Raw genomic sequence first — 24,415 nt, 5'->3', positions numbered from 1 at the left:
TGCAAAGTCCTAGAGGCAGCAGAAAAATAGTTCAGAAATAAGAAGATTTTTGTCATGGCTGGAGCACTAGAGTGTTGATTTGGGATCATGTTGGCTGTGTCTCTCTCAACTCACCCTCTACTTTCGGTTAGTGTTTTGCTGCTGACCAGTCTATGGTGGTTCACGTATCACTGTGAACTCTTAGCTCTTACGACCACAGCAGATCCTAGTCATGCCTTAAAAACTGCCTTCATGTCTTGAGAAGGATTGAAAAAGGATTATTGAAAATCTTGAGAAAAAAGTTGAGGCCATTAATTGGCCAGGTGGACAAACATCATCTCCTGCAGGTATTGGTTGGGCTAAGGTGAGGGAAAATCTAGTTTGGAGCCTAAAAGTCCATGGAAGCTCCAGGCAATGCTGCAGCTCAAATGTCATTTCTACCATGCAGTTCATTTAGTTGTCTCTGGCCACACTATTTCTGTCTGGGCTGTCTATTTTTGGTGGTCAGGGAAGTTGTTGTTTGTTTTGTTTTGTTTTTATATAGTTCACAGTGCTCTGGTGTGGTGCTGATGACAACATCTTGCTATTCCAGGATTGGGGGTGGTGTGGTTGTCTATCTGTGGTGGGGAGAGGCAGCAGGAACATCATCTGAACCCTCATCCTTTATGCTCATACTAAAGCTGTCTAAGATAGGGTTTGTTAATCAACCTGTTGTTAGCTCTCCTGTCATCAGTCCAGTTATTTTAAGAAAAAGCTGTGTAGAGGAAGTGCTCTGAGTTTTAGGGGAGAAAATGAAATGGTATTAATAGTTTAGCATATAAAAAACTCTGAAACTTTAGAACTTATGTAGAAATTTCAGAAACAGAGTTTTAAAAGATAAATTTGTTTATTGTGCAATCTGAAAGAAAAAAGTGAAGTCTTTGTAGCATCCCCAGTCTTTCTGAGGCAGGTATCAGTAGTTGGTTTCTGGAACAGTAAGCAGAAATCTCTGTGTTGGAGTAAAAGAATTGATGAGTGGAAGACTGAGTTGAATGACTTCGATTTACATTTTCCTTGTTAGAATGTGATATGCAAATGTTATAAATATTCATCAGGATAGCCTAATGGGAATGTTTTCCTTGTATCAAAATATAGAATAGATTATATATTTGAATGGATAACATATTTGAATTTGTTTTATCTGGAATTATAATAAAACTTTAGCTATGAATAATCATTATTGAAGGCCATTAAGAGGATATTCCATGTAGCCTTTCTGTTAGTGCCCCACAATTTAAATAGGATTAACATGCAAAATATTTAGACATGATCAGTTCTTTTTGGGGGCATACTGAGGATTGAACTTAGGGGCATTCAACCACTGAGCCATATCCCCAGCCCTATTTTGAATTATATTTAGAGACAGGGTCTCAATGAGTTGCTTAGTGCCTCACTGTTGCTGAGGCTGGCTTTGAACTCTTGATCCTCCTGTCTCAGCCTCCCAACCCGCTGGAATTTCAGGCATGGGCCACCATACCCAGACTAGACATGATCAATTCTAAGCCTTTAACTTTAACTAAGTTGAATTGAATTTAAATATACAACTAAATCTTTATTACAGAAAACCTTTATAAAGGGAAAATGATTGAGGAAGTTATTTCTCCTAGCTTTCGATTCTTTTTTTTAAAACAATAGCTTTATTGAAATATAATTGATATCCCTCACAACTCACCCTTCTACAGTCTGTAATTCAGAGTTGTACAATCATCACCAGTGTCTTTCTCCAGAACACTTTCTTCACCTCCAGAAAGAAACCTCATTCCATTATTAATCACTCCCTATTTCTCCTTCTCTCTAGCTTAGCTCCTGGGAACAACAAATCTACTTTCTCTCTCCATATATTTGTGTATTCTGAATATTTCATATAGACAGGATTATATACTATATGACCTTTTGTGCCCTTCTACTTTTTTTAAATTTTATTTTTATTTGTTTAATTAGTTACACATGGTAGTGTGCCCATTTACTTTAATAATAAAACGCCATTGTGTTTTCAGAGTTCCTCCATGTTGTAGCATGTATGGGTACTTCATTCCTTCTTATATTTGGATAATATTCCAGCATTTGGATATACTAAATTTTATGCATTCATTTATCAGCCCAAGGACACTTGGGATATTTTTACTTGGGTCTATCAAGAGTAATTCTGCTATGAATATTTGTGTATAGGTTGTTATAGGGTCATATAGCTTTAATTCTTCTGAGTGTGAAACTATAGGAGGAATTGTTGGGTCATATGGTAACTATTATGTTTAACCTTTTGAGGGTCATCTTTGGTTTACTTATCTTGAAAGTGGAGAAAGTGATTTTTTACATAGGCTCAGATGTGAAAAGGACAGAGGGATAATTATTTACAGTTCAGGATGCTTTTTGGTAAGATGTTGGAGACCTGAGGTACACGGGCATGTTAGTCAACTTTCCAGTACTGTGACCAAAACACTGACCAGACAACTTAGAGGAGGAGAAGTTTATTTGGGGCTCACAGTTTCAGAGGTGCAGTCCATGGTCAGTTGACTCCATTTCTCTGGGGGCCAAGGTAAGGCAGAATATCATGGCAGAAGAGTAGAACAGAGGAAAGCTGCTCACCTCATGCAGGCTGGGAGGAAGAGAGAGAGAGAGAGAAAGGGAAAGTGGACATAGGAAAGATGAATCCTTCCCAGGCATGTCTCCAGGCATGTCTCCCACCTCTTCAAGCCACATTCTACCTGCTTGTTACCACCCAGTTAGTCCAAACTAGGTTAGTCTGATTAGGTTACATCTCTCATAATCTTATTGTTTCATCTCTGGATATTTCTGCATTAACACAGGAGCTTCTGGGGGATCCTTCCATATCTAAATCATAACAAAGGGGAAATACTATTTTAGTCACAGGTCAATCTTAGGCTCACAGGGGATATATAGTCTCATGACCAAAACCCTGATGAGTGTGCAATATGGAGTCCAACTGGGAAGTTGTAGTCTGTACTCTTCCTCTTCATGAGCAAGTCAGCTAAGGCTCTTGATGTCTCTTTTTCCTAAGTAGGGAAATGGGGATAATGATATCTAATTTGTGTACTCCAAAAATTGTAGTGAAGGTACAATGAAATAATATACGTTGAAGTGTTGTATACATCATCAAATCTCATGTCAGTGGTTGTTGTGGAAAAGACAGTATAATTGAATCCAGCTAATTTTATAGTATAAGTCTAAATCATTAAAAAACAACCGGGAATTAAATTAAGTACTCTTGCAACTCAGATTTTATCAGAACAATATAGAAATTCTAAGATACATATATGTATTATGAATTTCTACATATATGTATATTATATATACATATATGTATTATGAATAAAATCCCTTCATCTGCCCCAACTCTTCCTATCTGCCTCTCTCCCTCAATCCAAGACAAATTGGCTTCCTAGGTCATATTTGACTGGATTCTGAAATATAGAAAATACTTCCTAGCCATTTGTGAGCCTTTGTTATAGAGCTATCTTGAAAATAAGACAGTAAGAAAAGTTAAAAGTTTAAACAGTCTATTGGAGATCATCTTTGGGTTACTGCTTTTGTTTTGGAAATATGGTATCCCTTACACTCACTTACCTCTTCTTGTAGCAAAAGGCAATCAGAGCACTCAGTATGAGTAGATAGACTCATTACCTTTTTAGTGCTATAGGAGAGCTCATGGGTATTCTGAGACTACTCAAAAAAGGATAGCTGTCTCAGTAGAGAACATCTTTGGTAGAGTTGTTTCTAGGAGAAAGTATGTGTCAAACATAGATTCTCAGGATGGCCAAAGATCTTAAAAGTTCTCTCTAGCTGAGAGGTGAAGACTCTTAACAATATCACTGACGAGTGGTTCTTCAGTTTTAGTTAAGTCCCTTTTGTGGCAGGTATATTATTCTTTCTTAAAAGTAAGTACCTGGCTAGGGTTATGGCTCAGTGGTAGAGAGCTGGCCTAGGATGTGCAAGGCCCTAGGTTCGATCCTCAGCATCACATGAAAATAAGAAAATAAAATCAAGGTATTGCATCCAACTACAACTAAAAAATAAAAATTTTAAAAAAGTTTTTTTTAAAGCAAGTACCTACTAAAGATTTGATATTTAAATATATGAAAGGAATTTGGCAATAAATTCACTATATTCAACTCTACTATAGAGAATTAATCCTTATATCTAGTTGACAACTGTCTACTTAAAAAATTCCTCATTTCATTCTCTTTAAAATAATTAATTTTTTAAGAAAAATTATGAGCTATTTTGTTACTTTCAGGAAAAAATGTATAATATATACTGATTCTCACTTTTTTTTTTATCATGCCAGACAACTGAGTTAAGGATATGTTAGCATCACACATTCTGAACAGTATGAAAGATGGCCATTAATTTTCAAAATGCCTTACATAATGATAAATATGAAAACATTCTCTGGTTTACTAAAAAAAATTATGAGCTGTTTCACAAATGTCAGGAATATACAAATAATAATGAATACTTGTCAGTGTATCTATTATCTAAATATGAACAACCATTCTTTTCACTCTGTGTGTCTCAGGTGGAAAAACAAAACAGCAGCATTACAGATATAGTTACAACCCTCTTGGTGACCTGTCTAGATCCCAATCTCCTGATTGCAATCCTACTATAAACTATTATTCTGTAATTGTCCACAATTGCACAATTAGAAAATAACAGAACCAGAAGTTGAACCTAGATCTCTTTGGTTCAAAAGCTATTGCACATTCCACAATTCTATACCACCCCACCTAGATAAATGTGCATAATATGATCACAATTGCTATCTATTTGTAAATGTATAATAAAATGTTGAGGTTACTTTAAACACTACTCTCATGGTCCTTATTTACTATATTAACTTATTTTAAATATTTTTATTTTTAAGGAATGTAAAGATATGAATTAACACGGATATCAAAGTAGCAGAGTTTGAATTGTGGAAGTTTTATTATATTTGAAAAGAATGTGTCTATCATAGCTATTAATCATTTCTAGTGAAGTAGAACTTTATTTTTAGGAGATTGGTAAGAGATTTATATGTTTTCAAGCAATTCCATTATAAGAGCTATATGGGGGGTCTGAATATGATTAAGCAAATGTGGAGTTGGGTTTTTTAAAGGCCGACTTGACAGTTGGTGATGTTAATGGAGCATGACATACAACAGCTGGGTTGTAATCCTCCTACTATTGTTGGCATTGATGGAGTCATTATTACAGTATTATTTCCAGTCTTGGCTAATACATTATGGAAGAGGTAGAAAGAAGAAATTAAGAAAGGAGCAGGGTCAAGCCATTCATGTTTGAAAAAATCGTTTTGAGAGAAAAGTATAGATATGAGATTTACTGAGAGAGAAAAAAACAAAGGTATAAACACTTTATAAGTTCCAGAGCCTGCAGTGTTTTATTGTCTAAATAATATGGAGCTTCTGAAAATACACTGGCCTGGGAGACCTGATTTGGTAGGTTGAGTGTACAGTCCAAGTATGTGTGGTATTGTTTGGTAAAGCTACAGAAAGCGAAGTAATAAGACAAAGCATAATCAGTAAACAAAGAAACAGAACAATCTTGCTTGTAAGCAGATCCCAGTTCTTCTTACCCCCACTGCCTTTCTCCTTACCTGTTTTAGTCAGATTTGCATTGCTATGATCAAAAGACCTGACAAGAACACTTTAGAAGAGGGAAAGTTTATTTTGACACATGGCTTCAGTGGGTCAAACCATGGTTGGCCAACTTCATAACACTGGGCCCAAGATGAGGCAGAACATCATGGTTGGAAGGTGTGGCAGAAGAAAGCTGCTCAGTTCCCATCAACCAGAAAGCAGAGAGACATCTCTGCTTACCAGAGAGAAAATATAAACCCCGTAGGCATGCCCCTAGTGAGCTATTTCTTCTAGCCACATCTTAACCACCCAGTTAATCCATATCAGTGTGTTAACCCACTGGTTAGGTGGCAGCTGTCATAATCTTATCACTTCACCTCTGAACATTCCTGCATTTTCTCACACATAAGTTTTTTGGGGACACCTCATATCTAAACCATAAATTTGTCCACATTGAGAACCAGGACCTGCCTCAAGGAGCAAAGTCAAGGCTCTTCACCCTGACTTTCAAGATTTCCCCAATGTAGTTCTTCACGCCCTGTAGTCTCTGGCCCCTTATTCTAAGATGGTGTGTACCCTTTGCTTCACTCCAGTTGGCCCTCTGTACCTTCACTTATATTCTACATACCTGGATTGCTTGTAACCTCTCCCCAGATTACCCAAACCTGATTTAATCCTTTAGTGGGCAATAAGACACCAATTTTCTATGGAATCTTCTCTGGCAATCTCTCCTTCCTAATTTCTATTGTTATGTTTTTTCTGTGTTATACAGTTTGTATTGTCCTTTGCTTACAAATTTAATACATTATTCTCTATTTTTTTCAGAACTCTTATAGAAAGACCAGATTCTGCATTGCATTTTAACATTAGTTTGTTAGAATAATTTGTTTATAAAATACCCCTTTTCAAAGGAGGAGTGTCTTTAGGTATGCCCTTTATCCTAAAATGTCTTCTTAATCTTGTGTTCAGATTGGGTTTTATTATAATTAAATCCAGGGAGGACAAAGAAATCAGCAGTTTAATTTTCATGCATTCTTTTATTCAACAAGTATTTATTGAGTACCTATTGTGTACCAGGCACCATTCCTAGCACTGGTGATAGAGAAAAAATAGGTCAAATTCAGCTTTCTCATGGCATTTACATGCTAGGGGGAGACAAGATATGTAAAGCTAGTAAATGTAATATTTTAGAAGGTGGTGATACTATAGAATTAAAAAAAATAATGAAGGGGGATATGGAATGCTGACAAGAAGCATGGGTGGGTTATAGTTTTAAATAGGGAAGTCACCTGTTTGAGAGGGTAGCATTTGTGGTTTATTTATTTATTTATTGCAGTATTGGGGATTGAACCAGGGCCTAGAGAAGGTGACATTTGATCCAAGATGAAGGAGAGGAAGAAGATTCTGTAGTTTTCTAAAGAAAGAGCATAGCAGGCAGACGGATCAGTTATCTCAGAGACCCCGAGGAGGAAGGGTGCTTACAGTTTTTGAGAAAGAGCCAGGGGAACCACTGTGGCTGGAGCCGGATGTATAGGGAGAGAGTGACAAGAAGAGTACAAGAGGGAATCTGAGAGGAGGAGAGAGGCTCCTGATCATGCAGGGCCCCGGGGCCTTAAGGGCTGATGAACCAGTATCAGCCTTTACTCTGAGGTAGACAACAGGGATTCCTCATGGATGAGTAACCTGACATATTTTAAATGAGTTACTCTGGTTCTGTGTTCAGAATAGACTGAAGGGGAATTAGGGTTGGTGCAGGGGAACCAGTAGAGGAGGCTATTCAGATAATTTGGGGTAAAGATGATGGCATCTTGGAGCATAGTGGCAGAAATTCCAGTTGCAGTGGTGCTACATGGAACGTGTGTGTGTGTGTGTGTGTGTGTGCGTGCGTGCGCGCGTGTGCGTGTACTCAAACATACTGTATATGAAACAATAAGACTCATAGACAGATGAGGTGATGTATAAGAAAGAGAATGAGCCAAGGAAAACTTAAAAGAATTTGGCCCAAACAACTATAAACTCTATAAAAACTATAAACATTGAGTTGATACAAACTGAAATAGGGTCCAATGAGGGAAGATCATGTTTGCTGGGAAGAAAGAGGATTCCATTTTAGATATCACAAGTATGAGATGTCTATATTCAGATGGAGATTTCTACTAAGAAGTTAGGTATAAATTGGAGTTCAGGGAAAAGGTGAGGGTGGGCATACAATCTGAGAAATTTAGGTGAACAAAACATCATTTTTCTACAGTTACCATTTTCACAAATGTATTTTCTTTGCAACTATTAATACAAACTTTTTACATTATAAGAATAATCCAGGCAAAACATAATATTTATGGGATACTTATCCATTCATCAATTCCACAATACTTGGGAGTGCTTTATAAATACTGAGGAGAGAATACAAAGATACAAACTACTCCTTGCCAATCTTTAAAATCTTTGAGGTGACTTTAAACGGGGTGTGGCAGCACAGTGGTGTGACTGTTACTGCAGATGTGGTTTTAGGGTGTTGTGGAAGCTGTAGGAACAGATGAAGACATGTAATCATGTAATCAAAGCTCCTTGGGTAGCTTTGACTAGTAGGGAGTTAAAACACATGAAAAATTAAATACCTCTAAACAGTATAAATAACCTTCCAAGATAATAAAAGCAATATCAAAAGGCATCACATGAACCACTTGCTGATATTAATATTTGCCTTAGGGAGGTGTTCAAGAGAGGAAGAAACTAGAGTAGGAGGCAAAGTTTTATTTGGATGGAATTTGAAACAGGATTTGAAGGAAAAAAAAAGAGGTGAATGTCTTAAAGACATGTGGTGGTGTTTTCCCTTTAATCTAAAAGTGATGAGATGACTGTGATATATAAGAGATATGGCAGGATATATTTGAGTCTTGAAAACATTATTTTGGCTCTAATATGGAGATGGCTGAAGTGGAAAGGGACTACCGCAAAAGTATTTGCTATGAAGTTTGTGTTGAGTATGTGACATTCAAGTTGAGCTATCTAGCAAAGAGTTGGACGTATAGGACTAGATCCAGAAGGCTGATTGGAGATTTAGGAGTTATTTGGGAGGTAAAAGTTATGGAACTAAAAGTGGATAAAATTTCTAAGGGAGAGAGTGTGAAAACAAAACAACAACAAAAAAGCAAAAGGCTAAGGACTTACTATCATTTAAGCACCAATTTTAAGGGGCTGCCCCCCCAAAAAAAATACACACAGAAAAGGGAGCAGAGAAATAGGCACAGGAGAAAACAGGCATAGATGTCCAGAAATATATAGGTTGAATAAGAATAGCCTGAATTCTTAGTTTTATTTCCCAAAAATCTTTTATTAATTTTTTTCTTACATGATAAAAGAATCCAAATTGACAGCCAAAGCTTGATTAAACACTAATCTAGGATCTGGCAGCATGGCTTTCTTTGAACAAAATGGAAGTGATAATAATAGGTTATCCCTCTAAGAACTTAAAGTAGTAAAGGGCCTTAAAAATCACTCCATTCCCAACCATATCATTTTATACATAAAGACAGCTGGGCCTCTAGAAAAGTACACTCTTAAGCCCAGTTAGTTACAGAACTGGGACCAGAGAAGGTATTTTAAAATTTTATCTATTTATCTAAGATGAGATCCCACTATGTTGTCCAGCCTAGGCTGAACTCCTAGGCTCAAGTGATCCACCTGCCTCAATCTCCCAAGTATCTGGGACTACAGGGTGCACCACTACAACCTCAGAAAAGTATTTTTTGAATTTTAATTTAGATTTTGCTCCTCATGGTCTGTAAGCCCAACATATTAATTTATTCCAAAATTTCAGATTTAATGAAAATAGTTAAATAAATTTTAAGTGTGTAGGTTTTTTCAAAAGGGTGGAATATTTTGGCTTAAATTGTCAACTCTCCGTGAAGAAATGTGTTGCCTACTTATAATCCTAATCTATTTGGAAGAATGCACAGTTCTAATTCTGCCCTGCTGAGGTCACTTAATTCATTCAATCTTTTTCTTTCAAAAGCAAAGTGCTAGTTCAAGTGCTAGCAAAGCTTTTCCTAGTATCACTTCAGTAAGAACTGATCATTCTTTCTTCTATGTTTCCATAAAGTCAATGATTTTTTTTTTTTTAAAGTACAGGTTGAGATTTATCAGCTGCTCATGAAATCAACTTAGCAGGTCACTCAGAAAGAGAAAAAGAAGAGAAATGTTAGAGCATATCATGCATAATGATAGTAACAATTACTTTGTGAAATATTTATTTCAGTTAAGTGTGTGTGTGCGTGCGTGCGTGTGTGCATGCGTGCGCGCGCTGCATTGCAGTTTGAAAAACACAATCTTGGAGAATTGTAAAGCATATCTTAACATGTACTGATCAGCTAGCTCTTTGATGGTTGAGACTGTCTTCATCAATCTGGTGGGTACTCAGGAGATATAGACTTGAATCATTTTACGGAAGTTTGAGAAAGAATTGAAAATATGAGAAGCAAGTAGGTTGGGAAAGTGAGTGGTTGACATATGCATAAACTTGTTTCCTTTACTTGGATGTTAATATTCATTTTTTAAAAATGTATTATTATTGAACAAAGAACCTGTGTTTGATATTTGTGCTGTGAGGTTGTCTCCTAGTCACCTTCAATGTCCCTGTGATGTGGCATAAATAATACTTCCTGCTAATGTTGCAGCTGTCACTCAAAGATCTTAAATTGCTTTATGAGCAGGATCTGGTGAGGAGTACTTGGCTCCACTTGGCAGTTGCCTGAGTTAAGAGCCAGTGACTGGCTGAAATCAACAGGCTCCAGGAGGGTGGCTCCCTCCCTCTGCTCCTCCTACATTCTCTTCTCCCCATCCCTTCTTCCCTAGAGGGAGGTGTCCTTGACCCTCTCTCTGTGTGAGCTCCTGTAACTAGTAAACAGTTTGCAAAGATCCCACTCAACTAGAAGATTCACTTTCTTTGGAGGTGCCTGGAGGTGGGAGAAGCAGGGAATAAAGGCTATTAATGTAACTGCTCAGGGATTGAAAATCAGGAGGAAAACTGAAAGGAACTGATCAGAGGTGAGCTCTGGATCACCTAAAGGAATTAGAGACTCCTTTGGTTTGTAGCTCCTTTAAAATTTGCACTTAAAAGGATATTTACAATGTGGTCACCTTTTTGTGGGCCATTTTGTGTACATGTGCTCTTCTCCATAGAAATCTTGTTTCTGGCCACACTTTCTTTTTTAATTATTTTATTTTTATTTTATTTTTTGGTACAAATCAGCCACCAAGAGCTTAAAGTAAGTAGCCCCTCCCCAGCACTCCACACCCTTTTATTTCCTTCTCTTCTGTGCAAGCCCTCCGCCACAGTCACATTGAATTACTCCCCCTTCCCATTTCCTGGAAGCATCAGGGGGTCAGCCCCTCTTTTCTCCTGGAAACTGTTAACTGCCTACACTTGGGCCTGGGAGGCTCCAGGAGGGTGACAGCCTAGTCCTGGCCTGGAGTCGGGTTACACCACTTGTGTCTGAGTTCACACAGCATGTTCCTCTGTCAGGGATTCCGCAAATATCTCCCTGAGGTAAAAAAGGAAAGTGCATTGCGCTCCAGCACCCAGAGCAGCGAACCCAGTCCCAAATCCTGGAGAAAGCGCCCGCTCCCGGGGCCATGTCGCCGTAGCCCCGGCCTCCCTTGGGGTCCCACAACCTCAGCAGCGTCCCAGCCGGCTCCATTCATGCCGTGGTGCAGCTGCACCATGTTTCTGGGGTGAGGGGGCGATCGGGCATGCTCCTCCTCATGGGTTGCCCACCATGTCTAATGGATATCGCACTCTGTCCCAGCACCTCAATGACCTGAAGAAGGAGAACTTCAGCCTCAAGCTGCGCATCTACTTCCTGGAGGAGCGCATGCAACAGAAGTATGAGGCCAGCCGGGAGGACGTCTACAAGCGGGTGAGTGCAGGGGCAGCATCAGCCTCGGGCTAGTAGACCTGTTGCTATTTTAGGCCATTCCTAGCTGGTTCTGTGCTTGTCAGTGAGAAAGACAGGATTCAGTCCAGATTTGATCACCTAAACACCCTGTGACCTTGGACAAGCTTATTTCACTTCTCTTGTTCCTGTTCTCTACTTTCCTTCTGTGTAAAGGAAGGGAGCTGCATTAAACCAGAAGGAACTCTCAAACCCTGTTGTGGAACAGCCCAGAACAGTCATCCTGGAACAGATTTAAAATGTAGATTTCATGCTTCACTCCAGGGATTCTGATTTAGTAAATCAGGAGGAAAACTTGCATTTTTAGGCCAGCACAGGCAGTGACTCAGGCAGGTGGATTACATACAGGCCCCACATTCTGCTATTGAAAGGTCCCTTCTAGCTCTGGATCAGTGGGGCATAGGATGATGCTGTGGAGGAAAGGGAGGCGCTGAGGACAGTTCTTTCCTTGAGAAATTCATGTTTGTTTTTGAAGATGATTAGGCTTTTGAGACAGGATCTTGGGCACTTTTAGTCCTAGGAATAGTTCACCTTAGAATGAAGGAGAGAATACCCATGGGATAGTGGTGGGCTGACAGGTGGGGTAGAAGAGAGAATGGGCTTTCCTTTGCAGGGAGGCCTCTCTTGATTGATGGGTCAGAATGTGTTGGCTGAGTTCAGAGTGAGATGAGACAGCACCTTACTTAGAGGTGATGGGTTACAGGGATTAAGATTCCTAGCTGGTTACCACAACATTGATTTCTTTAGACCTCTCAATGTCTGGGCAGGTGGATCTGAAGTGGCCTGAATAACCTGGGGCTGGTTACTTCTGACCATATCAGAGATTATAAACTCCTGCTTTTTATGGCAGAAGACTACCCAGACATTGCCTGTCATTTTATTTGTGTGTCCTATCCTATCCAGAAGAAGGCTGGGAAGCATTACAGACTGCTGAATAACATCTTAGATCTGGAAAATAACTGATGTCTTTGAGACCTAAAGGATAATTTAGTAAATTCAGTTAACATGGACTACTGAATCTGAGGAAGTTAGCACTATTTCCTATTTTTCCTGAATTTCCATGTTTAACCTGAATTTTTCTGAAATTCACCCAGGTTCACCTTTCATCTTTTATGTGGCATATAGTGAGTGTTCTTCTTGGAGCTGCCAGAGGTCAGGAAGGCTGGTAACTCAGAGATGGAGACAGGGGAGCATAAGTGGCAGTATATGCTTCAGGGTAGGAAGGTAGGAATGATAAATAAATTTGTTCCCTGTGCAGAGGGAGAAAGTTTTCCCATCAATCCAAAGCAAGACAGAAGGGGCAATTTTTTAGATTATTTGAGACAAAGGATTTTCTTTTAGCTTGAATAAAACTATTGCTTGAATAATTTTGTCTCATCCTCTGCCCTGCACTAGCTAAAGAGACCATCTTCAGGGAATACGTTGGGTGGGGTGTGAGAAGGCACCATTTCTCTCCTGGAAAACGTGGTTGATGAGATAATAGGAGCTACAGAGGGTATAGGGGTAGTGAGTCACAGCACATTGTCACATGTAGAGGTGACAACCTTTTTACTCCACTCTAGTCTAGCCCCTGGGTCTCATGCAGAAAGTAGGTATTGCCCTATCTCTACCTTGTCTTAAGTTTCAAGTAGAGTGGTCAGGCAGTATTGTACTGTATGATTTGAAGGATTTCAAACTGCTGTGTCCTCTCCTTTCCCATCACACCAAATCTTTTTCAATCTGCCTGTCACATTACTCTTCTCATCTGACTGGTTATTTGAAAAATGCTACAGGTTTAGGTTGTAATGCTGTTATTATTTGAGAAGCAGAACGATTACAGTCACTTTCAGTTATTAACATCACAGTTGAAATTGGTCTATTATACTAGGAAATGATAAGGGATTGATAGAAACCAGGATAGTTCTGTTTTGATGGAAGGACCAGAGATTAGGAAACACTTGAGTTAGGACTCATGGAGAACCAGGGGACCTAGGCAAGCCACTTAACTTCTCTGAGCCTGTTCTAACATCTATAATATGAATAAGACCACAGGCACAGAATCTTATTCATTGTATGAATAAATAGCACCATGATTGATGAAATAGAACTTGTGTCAAAGTACTTTGTAAACTTAGTGTCATATTAGAAGATAGTAGTTGTATTTTTAGTAATAGTTATTCTGATATTTAAAAATGAAGTTGAGGTTTGACTCCTTGTAATCTCACCCTCATATATATTCCCATGAATGCATCTTATGTTCATGCTTGTTATTTACATCACGATTCCACAAGGTTAGAAGGATTAATGATCAGCAATGTTGGTGAAGAGACCTCAAGGGTAACATGCCCAGCCTTACATGGTAAGTCAGATGGTTCAGATGAGAATTAATTTAGAGTACTGTTCTGTTATCAGAGTTATCTTGATTTTTATTTGGTTGTTGGAAGGATGTTTCTTTAAAAGTAAATATGTAAAAACATTAAATCATATTCAGTTGAATTAGAATCTGCAAAAACTTGAATACTGTTTATATAATTCTTTTTTTTTTTTTTTTTATACCAGGGTTTGAACCCAGGGGCCCTTAACCACTGAGCCACATCCTCATCCTTCTTTTTATTAAAAAAAAAAAAAGTGTTTTTTTAGTTGTAAATGGATCTTTTATTATTTATTTATTTATTTTTTTATATGTGGTTCTGAGGATTGAACCCAGAGCCTCACACATGCCAGGCAAGTGCTCTACCACTGAGCCACAACTTCAGCCCCTCAGCCTTTTCTGTTTTGAATAGGGTCTTGCTAAGTTACTTGGGGGTCTCACTTAGTTGCTGAGGCTGGCTTTGAAATTGCAATCCTCCTACTTCAGCCTCCCGAACTGCTGAGATTGCAGGCATGTACCATATTTGCATAATTCTTTAAAGAAGACCAATGCTTATACAACATAAAAGTAGTGCAAATCTGGGCTGGGATTGGGGCTCAGCAGTAGAGCGCTCGCCTAGCACATGTGAGGCCCTAGGTTCAATCCTCAGCACCACATAAAAATAAATAAATAAAATAAAGATATTGTGTCCAACCATAACTAAAATATAAATATTAAAAAAGTAGTGCAAATCTATTGTGAATATTAGTTATTAATGATTAATATTGACATTAATTATTTTGTTGTTTCTGTTGAGATATTGGTACTGTCTAGGTGAGAGGTTGCAAAACACTCCACCATAACTTCAGAGAAACTTTAGGAGAAGAGGCCTGGAGAGAGGGTGCTGTTCTTTTCTTTCCAACTATCAAGTCTTCCTTCAGGTGTTTGAGAAAGAGATTAAAATGGATATAATTCTTTAATTGTGAAGGTAGCTAAATAGATTTTTATTTGTAAGAGAAATTGTAAAAGCTAGAGTGCTAGCTAAAAATCTAGAAGTATCAAATTCAAAGCAAGTTAACAGATGAAGACTTAAGGGTTTCTCTTTTTTTGGCTCTTCAGAGAATTGAGAAAAAACTCTTTAGATTCATACTATCCGTGGATTGATAAATAGTATTAAATTATAATTAAAAGTTGGTTCTTTGAGATTGGCTACTTTTCTGTTGAGTGTTTAAGTTATCCTTGAAGCTTCAATTTTTATAAATATTAAATACATATGTATGTTTATGCATGTAAAGGATGAGTCGGCTTACCCTCATTATAGGTAAACTGGGACTTATGCCTACATGATTAGGTACCACTGCTCCTTTCTTGGTAGCAAACAGTAATTGTAGGTTCAGTTTTTTGGGGGAAGACAATTTTGAATCTATAAAGCAAGCTAAGAAGTAATCATTGTAGCACATATATAGCTCCCAATTCTGGAGTAAAGGAAAGTGAGAAAATTCTGTGAGTGGTTCACAGCTGAGTATGGCCCACTCCTAGGGAGACTGGCTTGTTAGCATTTCTGAACTGCAGCTGCTGTGGTAAGTAATTTCTGGGTGGCAACTTGGCTGACTTCCTCGTTGTTATTACCTAATCCTTCATCTTCTCATGTTAGCAGAGTGTGCCACCACCAGAAACATGTTTGACCCTGGAATTTATAAAATTCACTGCTGTGTGGTCAACACCCAATCTTTAGATTGCACACAAAACCACCATCCTCTCTTTTGCTTCATGATGATAACTTACTTGTTCAACTTATGTGTACTTTTTTATTACCCAGAGTTGCTTTTTAAGAGAGTGAAGTTTCCATTCTAAGAATCAAATTTAAAATGTGATAGGGCCATATCCAATAGCAGAAAGGTCAAAAGAAATGGAATGTTGTCATCCTGGACCAGATAGAATCAATGTTTAAATACGGTAAAATTGATATAAAGTTAATTTGGCCTTTAGATAGGAGTTGAGAGTTGTGTTGTATAGTTTTATGGGTCTTCAACTGCCTGACTTCTTTGAGAAACCACTCCTTTTGAAACCACTTTAGTTTTCTTATCCTTTAGATTAGCTGATCCTTTTCCTGAGCAATCTTTGAAGTTTGTACATAGCATACTTCTATAGCTATGTTGAACAGCTTACTGATTTTACCTTGTACCAAATTGTCATTGTTTCTACTTTTCTGCCATCACTTCCTGTGTTAACTTGGGCAGATACAGCCATGTTCCACATATTGATATTTTGATCAATGAATACCACATACGTGAGGGTGGCCTCATAAAATTTTAAAGGAGCTGAAAAAGTCCCATAGCCTGGTAATGGTGTAGCCATTGCCACAGTGTTTATACTGATGCTGGTATAAACAAACCTATTATGCTGCCAGTTGCATAACAGTATAGCACACACCATTATGCACAGTACATAATACTTGATGATGATAATAAGCAACCATGTTACTAGTTTATGCATTTATAGTACCATACTCTTATTAGTATTTTAGAGTATATTCCTCTCATTTATAAAAAACATTAACTATAAAACAACCTTGTATGGTCCTTTAAGAGGTATAAACAAACCTATTATGCTGCCAGAAGAAAGCATTGTTATCAGAAGAGGTGACAGCTCCATGTGTATTGCTGCTCTGAAGGCTGTCCAGTGGGACAAGATGTAGAGATGACAGACAATGATAATGATTGATCTTGACCCTGGGTAGGCCTAGGCTATTGTGTGTTTGTGTCTTAGTTTTTAACAAAAAGGTTTTAAAATAAAAAACAATGTGGACAATTTTAAAAATAAGAAAAAAGCTGCTAGGTCTGGTGGCACTCCTATCAACTTGGGAGGCTAAGGCAGGAGGATTGCAAGTTCAAGGCCAGACTCAGTAACTTAGTGAGGCCCTGTCTCAAAATTAACTTAAAAAATGGGAGGGGGATGTAGCTTAGTGATAAAATGCCTCTAGGTTAAATCCCCAATATCATACACACAAAAAAAGCTTGTAGAATAAGGATGTAAAGAAAAAATATTTTTGTACATCTATACAATGTTTGTGTTTTAAGTTATACAGGAGTCAAAAGTTTAAAGTTTATAAAGTACAAAAGTTACCATAAGATGATTGTTATTGAAGAAATAATTTAAAAAATAAATTTAATGTAGCCTAAGAGTATAGTGTTACAGTGTTTATAAAGTCAACAGCAGTGCAAGCAGTGTACAGTAACATCTTAGGCCTGCACATTCTTCATACTCACTCACTCACAGATTCAGTCAGAGCAACTTCCAGTCGTGCAAGCTCCATCTGTGGTTAAGTGCCTTATATAGGTGTACCATTTTTTAAAAAAATCATTCACAACACATTTTTACTGTATCATTTCTATGTTTAGACATGTTTAGGTATAAAATACTATTACATTCCACTTGCCTACAGTATTCAGTACAGTAGCATGCTGTATAGGTAACCTAGGTGTGTGCTAACTAGGCTATACCATCTAGGTTTGTGTAAGTATACTCTATGATGTTCACACAGCAGAGAAATCATCTAATGATACATTTCTCAGAATATATCCCTACCATTAAGGGAAACATGACTGCACTATAATTTCTCTGTGCTGAGGTAGGTGCAGTAATAACACCTGATTTATAGAGATTGGGGGAAGATTAAATGGGCCAGTTAGTTGAATGTGGCCTATCACACAAAGACCTCAATAAATATTTGCCATTACTGTGACAAATTGGAGATGGCACAAGTATCCAGGTAAGTCTGATCATTGTTCTGGATCATTTTTTATTTCAAATGAGTTTCATTTTCCTCAGTAGTAGATTTGGGACTGTTTGTCTTGTTTAACTCAATTCTCTATCTTAATTTGCTGGATATAAATGACGAAATAATTCCACTGTCCCTATTGCAGCAAATTAACCCTGACATCCTCAGATACAAAGAGAATAAATAAGAAAGACTGAGTTTGTCAAATTTCTCTTTGGCTCACTGATGGATCTAGTTAAGCCTGATTTAAAAAAAATATGCTCAGCAATATGGTAACATATATATGTAGACTTTCTATACTAAGCACTGAAAAGTTGAGGGAAGTTCAGGAACTCCATCAAGCTGTAAGATTTATAAACATTTATGTGAACCAATGGAAGCTGTTTAAGAAGGATGAGTACCTTTGAGATTATCAAATTGTAGGTATGCAAGTTTTGTGCTAAATAAGGACACCTAAATTCTTTTTTGTACCAGGGATTGGACCCAGAGGTATTTTACCATTAAGCCACATCCCCAGCTTTTTTTTTTTTTTAAATATATTTTAGTTGTAGTTGGACACAATACCTTTATTTTATTTATTTATTTTTATGTGGTGCTGAGGATCAAACCCAGTGCCTCACACCTGCTAGGTGAGCACTCTACCACTGAGCCATAACCCCAGCCCCATCTCCAGCCCTTTTTATATTTTATTTAGAGACAGGGTCTTGCTCGGTTGCTTAGGGCCTCGCTAAATTGTTGAGATGGCTTTGAACTTGTGATCCTCCTGCCTCTGCCTCTGGAGCCACTGGGATTACAGGTATATGCCACTGCACCTGGAAGAACACCTAAATTCTTAATTCATCTTTTCTTAGCTCCCTGGTATTTGGCCAAGTCACTTAACTTGGGTGAGCATGAGTTTCCTAACTTGGAGGTACAGATTCTTGTCACACTGTCTTTTCCCATTTGTAAACATGCTGCCATGTATTAGATGTTAAATAAAAATTATTACTGTGTTGTGCACCAGAGACACATGCCATCGAGTGCACACATTCTCTAATTATTATCTAAACTGACCATTGTCGCTGCCAGTTTATTTAGGTTTGTAAAGTTTTCTTATTTTTTTTTAATATTTATTTATTTATTTGTTATTGGCGGACACAACATCTTTGTTTGTTTGTGGTGCTGGAGGATCGAACACGGGCTGCACGCATGCCAGGCGAGCGCGCTACCACTTGAGCCACATCCCCAGCCCCAGTTTTCTTATTATATTTAGCAGAATTGGTCTTTCTTTTTCACAGTTGGATGTCTTGGTTAATTACAGACTAAGTTTTTTCTTCTATTTTACTTACATACACTGTAAGAAAATGCATGGTGGAAAATGGAGGAACATAAGTAAAGAGGAAGAAAATATTACATTAGCCAAACTAGTTGTATGTTGGTGGGTTGGATACTGGGGATTGAACTCAGGGGCTCTCTACCACTGAGCTACATCTGCAGCCCTTTTTATTTTTTATTTTGAGACAGGGGCTCTCTGAGTTGCCTGGGCTGGCCTTGAATTTAGTGATTCTCCTGTTTTAGCCTCTGAGTTGCTGGGATTATAAGTGTATACCACTGTACGCAACTATTTTAAATAGTTCTAGAATGAACATGCTCCTGTATATGTACTCTATGTATTAAATCCCCATCCTCAGCTTTCTTAGGTTTGTAAAGACATGGTTATTCATTTCTTCTTCTTTTTGGGAATGGAAGTCAGAAAAAAAAAAAAGTAGGGACGTTCTATTCCTTTAAATATTTATGACAAATATTTGTGTTCTTGGTTGAAATTTTTCTGAACTCCATACCCATTAGAATGGTGTGTGTGTGTGTGTGTGAGTGTGTGTGTGTGTGTGTGTGTGTGTGTGTTTATATATATCAGAAAATAACAAGTGTTCATGAAGATTGGAGAAATTAGAACCCATGCATGTATTGATCTGGAAAATGGTATGAAAATTCCTCTAAAAATTAAATACAGAATTACTATATAATCCAGTAAATTCACTCTGGGTGTATACCCCAAAGAAGTGAAAACTGGGACTCAAACAGATATCTGCACTTTTATGTTCCTAGGAGCATTATTTACAAGATGCCAAAGTTTGAAAACATTGACAGATGAATGGATAAACAAACTGTGGAATATACATACAATGGACTATTATGTAGCCTTAAAAAAGAAAGAAAATTCTGACATGTACTATAACATGGACAAACCTTGAGGACATTGTTAGGTGAAGCCAATCACAAAAGGACAAATATATAATTCCACTTATATGAGGGAGTATTTATATAATAAAGACAGAAAGTAGAATGAAGATTTCCAGGGGTTAAAGGGAGGAGAGAATGGGGAGTTAGTTTTTAACAAATTTTTAGTTAGGGAATAAGTTCTAGAGATGGATGGTGGTGAATGTTGCCCAGTAATGTGAATGTAGTTAATACCACAAAACTGTATACTTAAAATGGATAAAATGACAGATTTAATGTTGTGCATATTTTACAACCATAATTTTTTTAAAAAGTGACTTTTTCATAAGTGTCATAGTTAATTTAAAAAAAATAGTGGAGGGGCTGGGGTTGTGGCTCAGCAATGGAACACTTACCTAGCATATGTGATGCACTGGGTTCGATCCTCAGCACCACATAAAAATAAAATAAATAAAATAAATAAAATAAAGGCATTATGTCCATCTACAATTACATTTAAAAAAATAAAATAAAAAAAATAGTGGAACCCTTAGCCAAAATCAATTTTGTTTTCCGTTTTTTGTTTAAGTTGTCTTATTTTTATAAGCGCTTTTAGTTAGAATACATGATATGTTCTTGTTGAGAAAAGGAAGGATTTCTTTTTTCTTTTGAATACTTATGAGTTTTTCCTCTAACTACTGGGAAAAAAATTCCAAATTAGGTTTTGAAAATTTAATTCTAATACACTTTCAGTTATCCCCTTAATGATATCTACATAATTTGCACTTTCACCTAAACTTATTACAAAGACACTTCTTCCTATTAGTTGTGTTCATCCAGTTTATGTACCAATAGAAGTAAAATGTTAGAGTTTAAAGAATAGGCATTTGAAATTTCTGTCTCGAATGTTTCCCTTACTTACAATATCACCGTGATCATTCGTTTACCCATTTACATATATACATTAATGTATTCAATCAAGCATCTATTGTTTATAGATCCTATGCTGGCTGCTTTTGTAGATGCTGGTGGAGAAAGACATCAACACATAAATAAAAGTGGTATAATAAGGGCTACTATAGAGATATGTCCAGGTCTACTATAGTATTAGAAATAAAATCCATCAAGAAAGGCCTTGCTGAATGTGTGGAGTTCAAATTGAGTCTTAAAAGGTAATATAACAAGAAATGGGGAAAAGCATTTCAGACCAAAGAAACAGAATATAGAAAAGCACAGAGTCATGATGGAGTAGTGTGTGCCCTTCACACACTGGTCATTGGGAATGGCTGGAATATGTGGTGTTAAGGGCTTGTGGTGGCTAAGGAGAGACTGGAAAGGTAAGCAGGGGACAGGTCATGGAGAGATTTAGAATTATCCATTTACTCATTAATAAACATTCACTTGGTACCTGTAGTACTTCCAGTACTAGATTTTAAGTCTAGACCTCAGAGACGAGTAAAATACAAGTGGTAGAGTATGGTAAAAAGCAGTAATAGAGAAATATACAAAGAATGTGGAAACTCATAGGAGGCTTCCTTATCCCAAATGAATAGAGCAGATGGAAGAAAAATCTACAACTGATTCTTTGCAGAGATGACCCTTTTTTGTCTTCAAGGGGAATAATGGGGGAGAAAAAGAGAGTTTTGCCATAAGCAAAAGCCCAGAGGCAAGAAACCACAGGTATGTGTGCAGAATCATAAGCGGTTTTATGCTGCTAGATTTAAGTATGAAATGTGGCATGAAAGAGGCTGAAGGGTATACAGGTACAGTTTTTTTTTTTTTTGTACCATTTCAAAGAGTGCAGATTTTGTCCTCAGAATGATAAGGAGCCATTGATGGGCTTTAAGCAGCTGGGAACATGCTGGATCCTTCTGGTGGGTTGGGGAAATTGGATTTGAAGAGATAAGGAAGGAAGTCAGGAGGTCAAACCCGATGAGCAAAAGAAAATAAGGGCTTAAGTGAGGGTGTAGCAATGGGAATAGAGGCGAAGGAACTAATCTTTGAAATATTTAGGAGGTAAAATATCTGTACAACTTGATAAGTGATTGGGATGAGAGAACTGAGGGAAAGGAATTTAGAAGACTGACCGATTTTTCCAGGCCCCTAATTCTCTGTGTTTGAAAAGTGTGGAAGGGACCAGGATTGACACAAATATCTCTCACATCTCTGAAGTTCTGTGATCCTGGGCCTTTTTATGTGTTCTCACCTAGCATGTGTAGTTGCTTCGCCTCTCCCAGTCTGTCACCCTTTCTGTTGGCTTCTCAGGATCAGAGGTGCCAGCAGAGCTGAGTTGGCTTTAGAACTGCCAGCCAATGTCAGGGAAGTCAAGTGCTGTTACCAGGTAGCTGAAGTTATAATTAGCACAGTTACTAGGGAAAAGCTGATTCTGCAAGCATGGACAGCCAGAGACAACTTGCCCCTATGAGATGAATTTACTTGCTTGCAGAAACAAAATAGGTACAGATGAAATATTTTAATGTGGTTTTGGAAAATTCAGTTTTTGCCCCGGGTACAGGATATGTTAAAAAAGCAGAAAGTGGGTTTGTACTAATCAACATCTTGTCTGAGACAAGAGTGGGGCAAAATTCTACTTTGATATGTTTGACTAGCTAGACAAAGATTTACTTTCATCTGAAGGGGGATAAATAAGAACATAGAATCACTGTTTAGAGCTGGTGAGGGTCTTGAAAATCTCTATAATCCATTCACTTTTAAGAAAACTATTTATTTTGGCTGGGGCTGTGGCTCCTTGGTAGAGTATTTGCCTAGCATGTGTGAGGCACTGGGTTAGATTCTCAGGAATACATAAAATAAATAAATAGAATAAAGGTCCATCTATAACTAAAAATTTTTTTAAAAAGTTTTTAAAAAAGAAAACTATTTATTTTATAATAATTTTATGCTTACAGCAAAGTTACAAAAATAGTGCTGACGGTTGCTATGTGCCACACACTTAGCTTCTCCTAATGGATAAATCTTTCATTTTTTAAGGATAAGGAAATGGAGGCCCAAAATAGTAATTTGTCTCAGTTCACACAGAAAATGAATGGTCTAGCTGAGACTAGAATCTAGGATGCCTTATTGCAAGATGGCCAACACCCCAACAGGTCAGGTTCACTGAAGTCAAGTCCAGGAGGTGTGAGCTGCCTGGGAAAATAAAAAGTCTGAAACAATCAGTAAGAAGGGGTGGTGGGTGGTGGGTGATAGTGTGCTGTAGAGCACTCACCTAGCACCTGCGAGGCCCTGGGTTCGATCCTCAGCACCACATAAAAATAAATAAATAAATAAACAAACAAACAAATAAATAAAGGTATTGACAACTACAACTAAAAAATAAATATTAAAAAAGAGACATAAAGACAGAGCCAAAAATTAGATATAAAAAGAGGAGCCCCTGATGGATCTTCCAGTCCTGATAGGAGCCAGATCTGAACAACTGGAAAAAGGCCCCATTCTTTATGTAAGGGGGAGTACATCAAAGGCAGGGATAAGGTTTCTGCAGGAGGAGTCTTGTGGTGCTTGCTTCTTGCTGTGGCAGGGGTCTTGCAATGAACAGGTTGATTGGCATTTTGGCAAGCCACACCCATCTCTGGGAGGCTGTGTTAGAACTTAAGCCTGAACTAGGCAGAGTACCACCTGAATCAGGTATTCTTGAACCAGTGGGTTCCTCCTAGGAGTTCCTGATACTGGGCTTCCCTGCCTAATGGCTTGAACATTGCCCAGTCTACACACTGTTCACAGATGGCTCCCTGCAGTTCCTAACTAATCTTTCCAGGCTGGTTAAAATGACCTTGTTCTCCAACCAAAAATATAAGAAATTTATGTGCTGGTGAGAAGTTAGATTTTCTTTGCCTTTGCATTAATGGGCTAAAATAGAACAAACACAGCAGGAGCTTGAGTAATTCACAGTTAGATTCTCTTAACTGCTGTCAAAAGAAAATATTTAGTTCCTCAGTCTACATATCCCCCCCCCAGGAGTATTATTCATATGTTTTCAAAAGTCACTATCGACATTTTCTGTTTTCTTCTGCTTCTTGCTCTGGCCTTTGCCATCTCCTCTGAGCAAGTTCAACTACACAGAGAAATGAGGCTTTATTACACAGAGAGAAGACACAGAGTGGGAGCTGGTGCAAACTGGAAAGGGGCCTACCCTATCATGTTAAATAGCAGCTAATCCACCCACACACTGAAGGACAGACTTAGTACATGCCATACTGGGAAGAGCTAAGTAATAGTCAGATGGCTTTTTGCCACACTGGGCAGCTATCATCCCTGCTATTTGGAAACTTGGCTTGAAGAGGTTAGGAGTGAATGAAAGGCACTGGCTGGCTTGTAATGCCAGTTTTTCATCTTCCATGCTCATGGAATCCCTGCTGTCAAGAGGAGCTAGTAGCCTCCTCTTGAGGCACACAGGGCCTCAGATAGGCGAGAGAGGGCTTGGGGAGAGGAGCCTCCTCTAAGTGGGGTGTAGCTGACTGCTGGAAGACTGTGACCTGAGCTGCAAAAGGAGAATCTGGGCTGGTGGAGAGCCTGAAGT

General features: G+C 38.0%; 1 protein-coding gene across 12 annotated transcripts in view; it reads left to right on the top strand.

Annotated features, from left to right (window-relative positions):
• The window catches only part of Pde4dip (phosphodiesterase 4D interacting protein), a 185,985-nt gene that overhangs the window by 33,437 nt on the left and 128,133 nt on the right, over positions 1-24,415 (top strand). For 10 of the 12 annotated variants that reach the window (XM_077791185.1, XM_077791184.1, XM_077791175.1 and 7 more), the window contains exon 4: positions 11,426-11,536. In XM_077791185.1, the coding sequence (XP_077647311.1) occupies positions 11,426-11,536 (111 nt within the window). The other 2 variants (XM_077791181.1, XM_077791183.1) reach the window with 2 other exon arrangements.

Source organism: Urocitellus parryii, chromosome 11 (genome assembly GCF_045843805.1).
Source record: "Urocitellus parryii isolate mUroPar1 chromosome 11, mUroPar1.hap1, whole genome shotgun sequence".
Taxonomy (NCBI): Eukaryota; Metazoa; Chordata; class Mammalia; order Rodentia; family Sciuridae; genus Urocitellus; species Urocitellus parryii.
The sequence above is the reverse complement of the archived record's forward strand: the minus strand, read 5'-3'. Positions and strand labels throughout refer to the sequence as shown.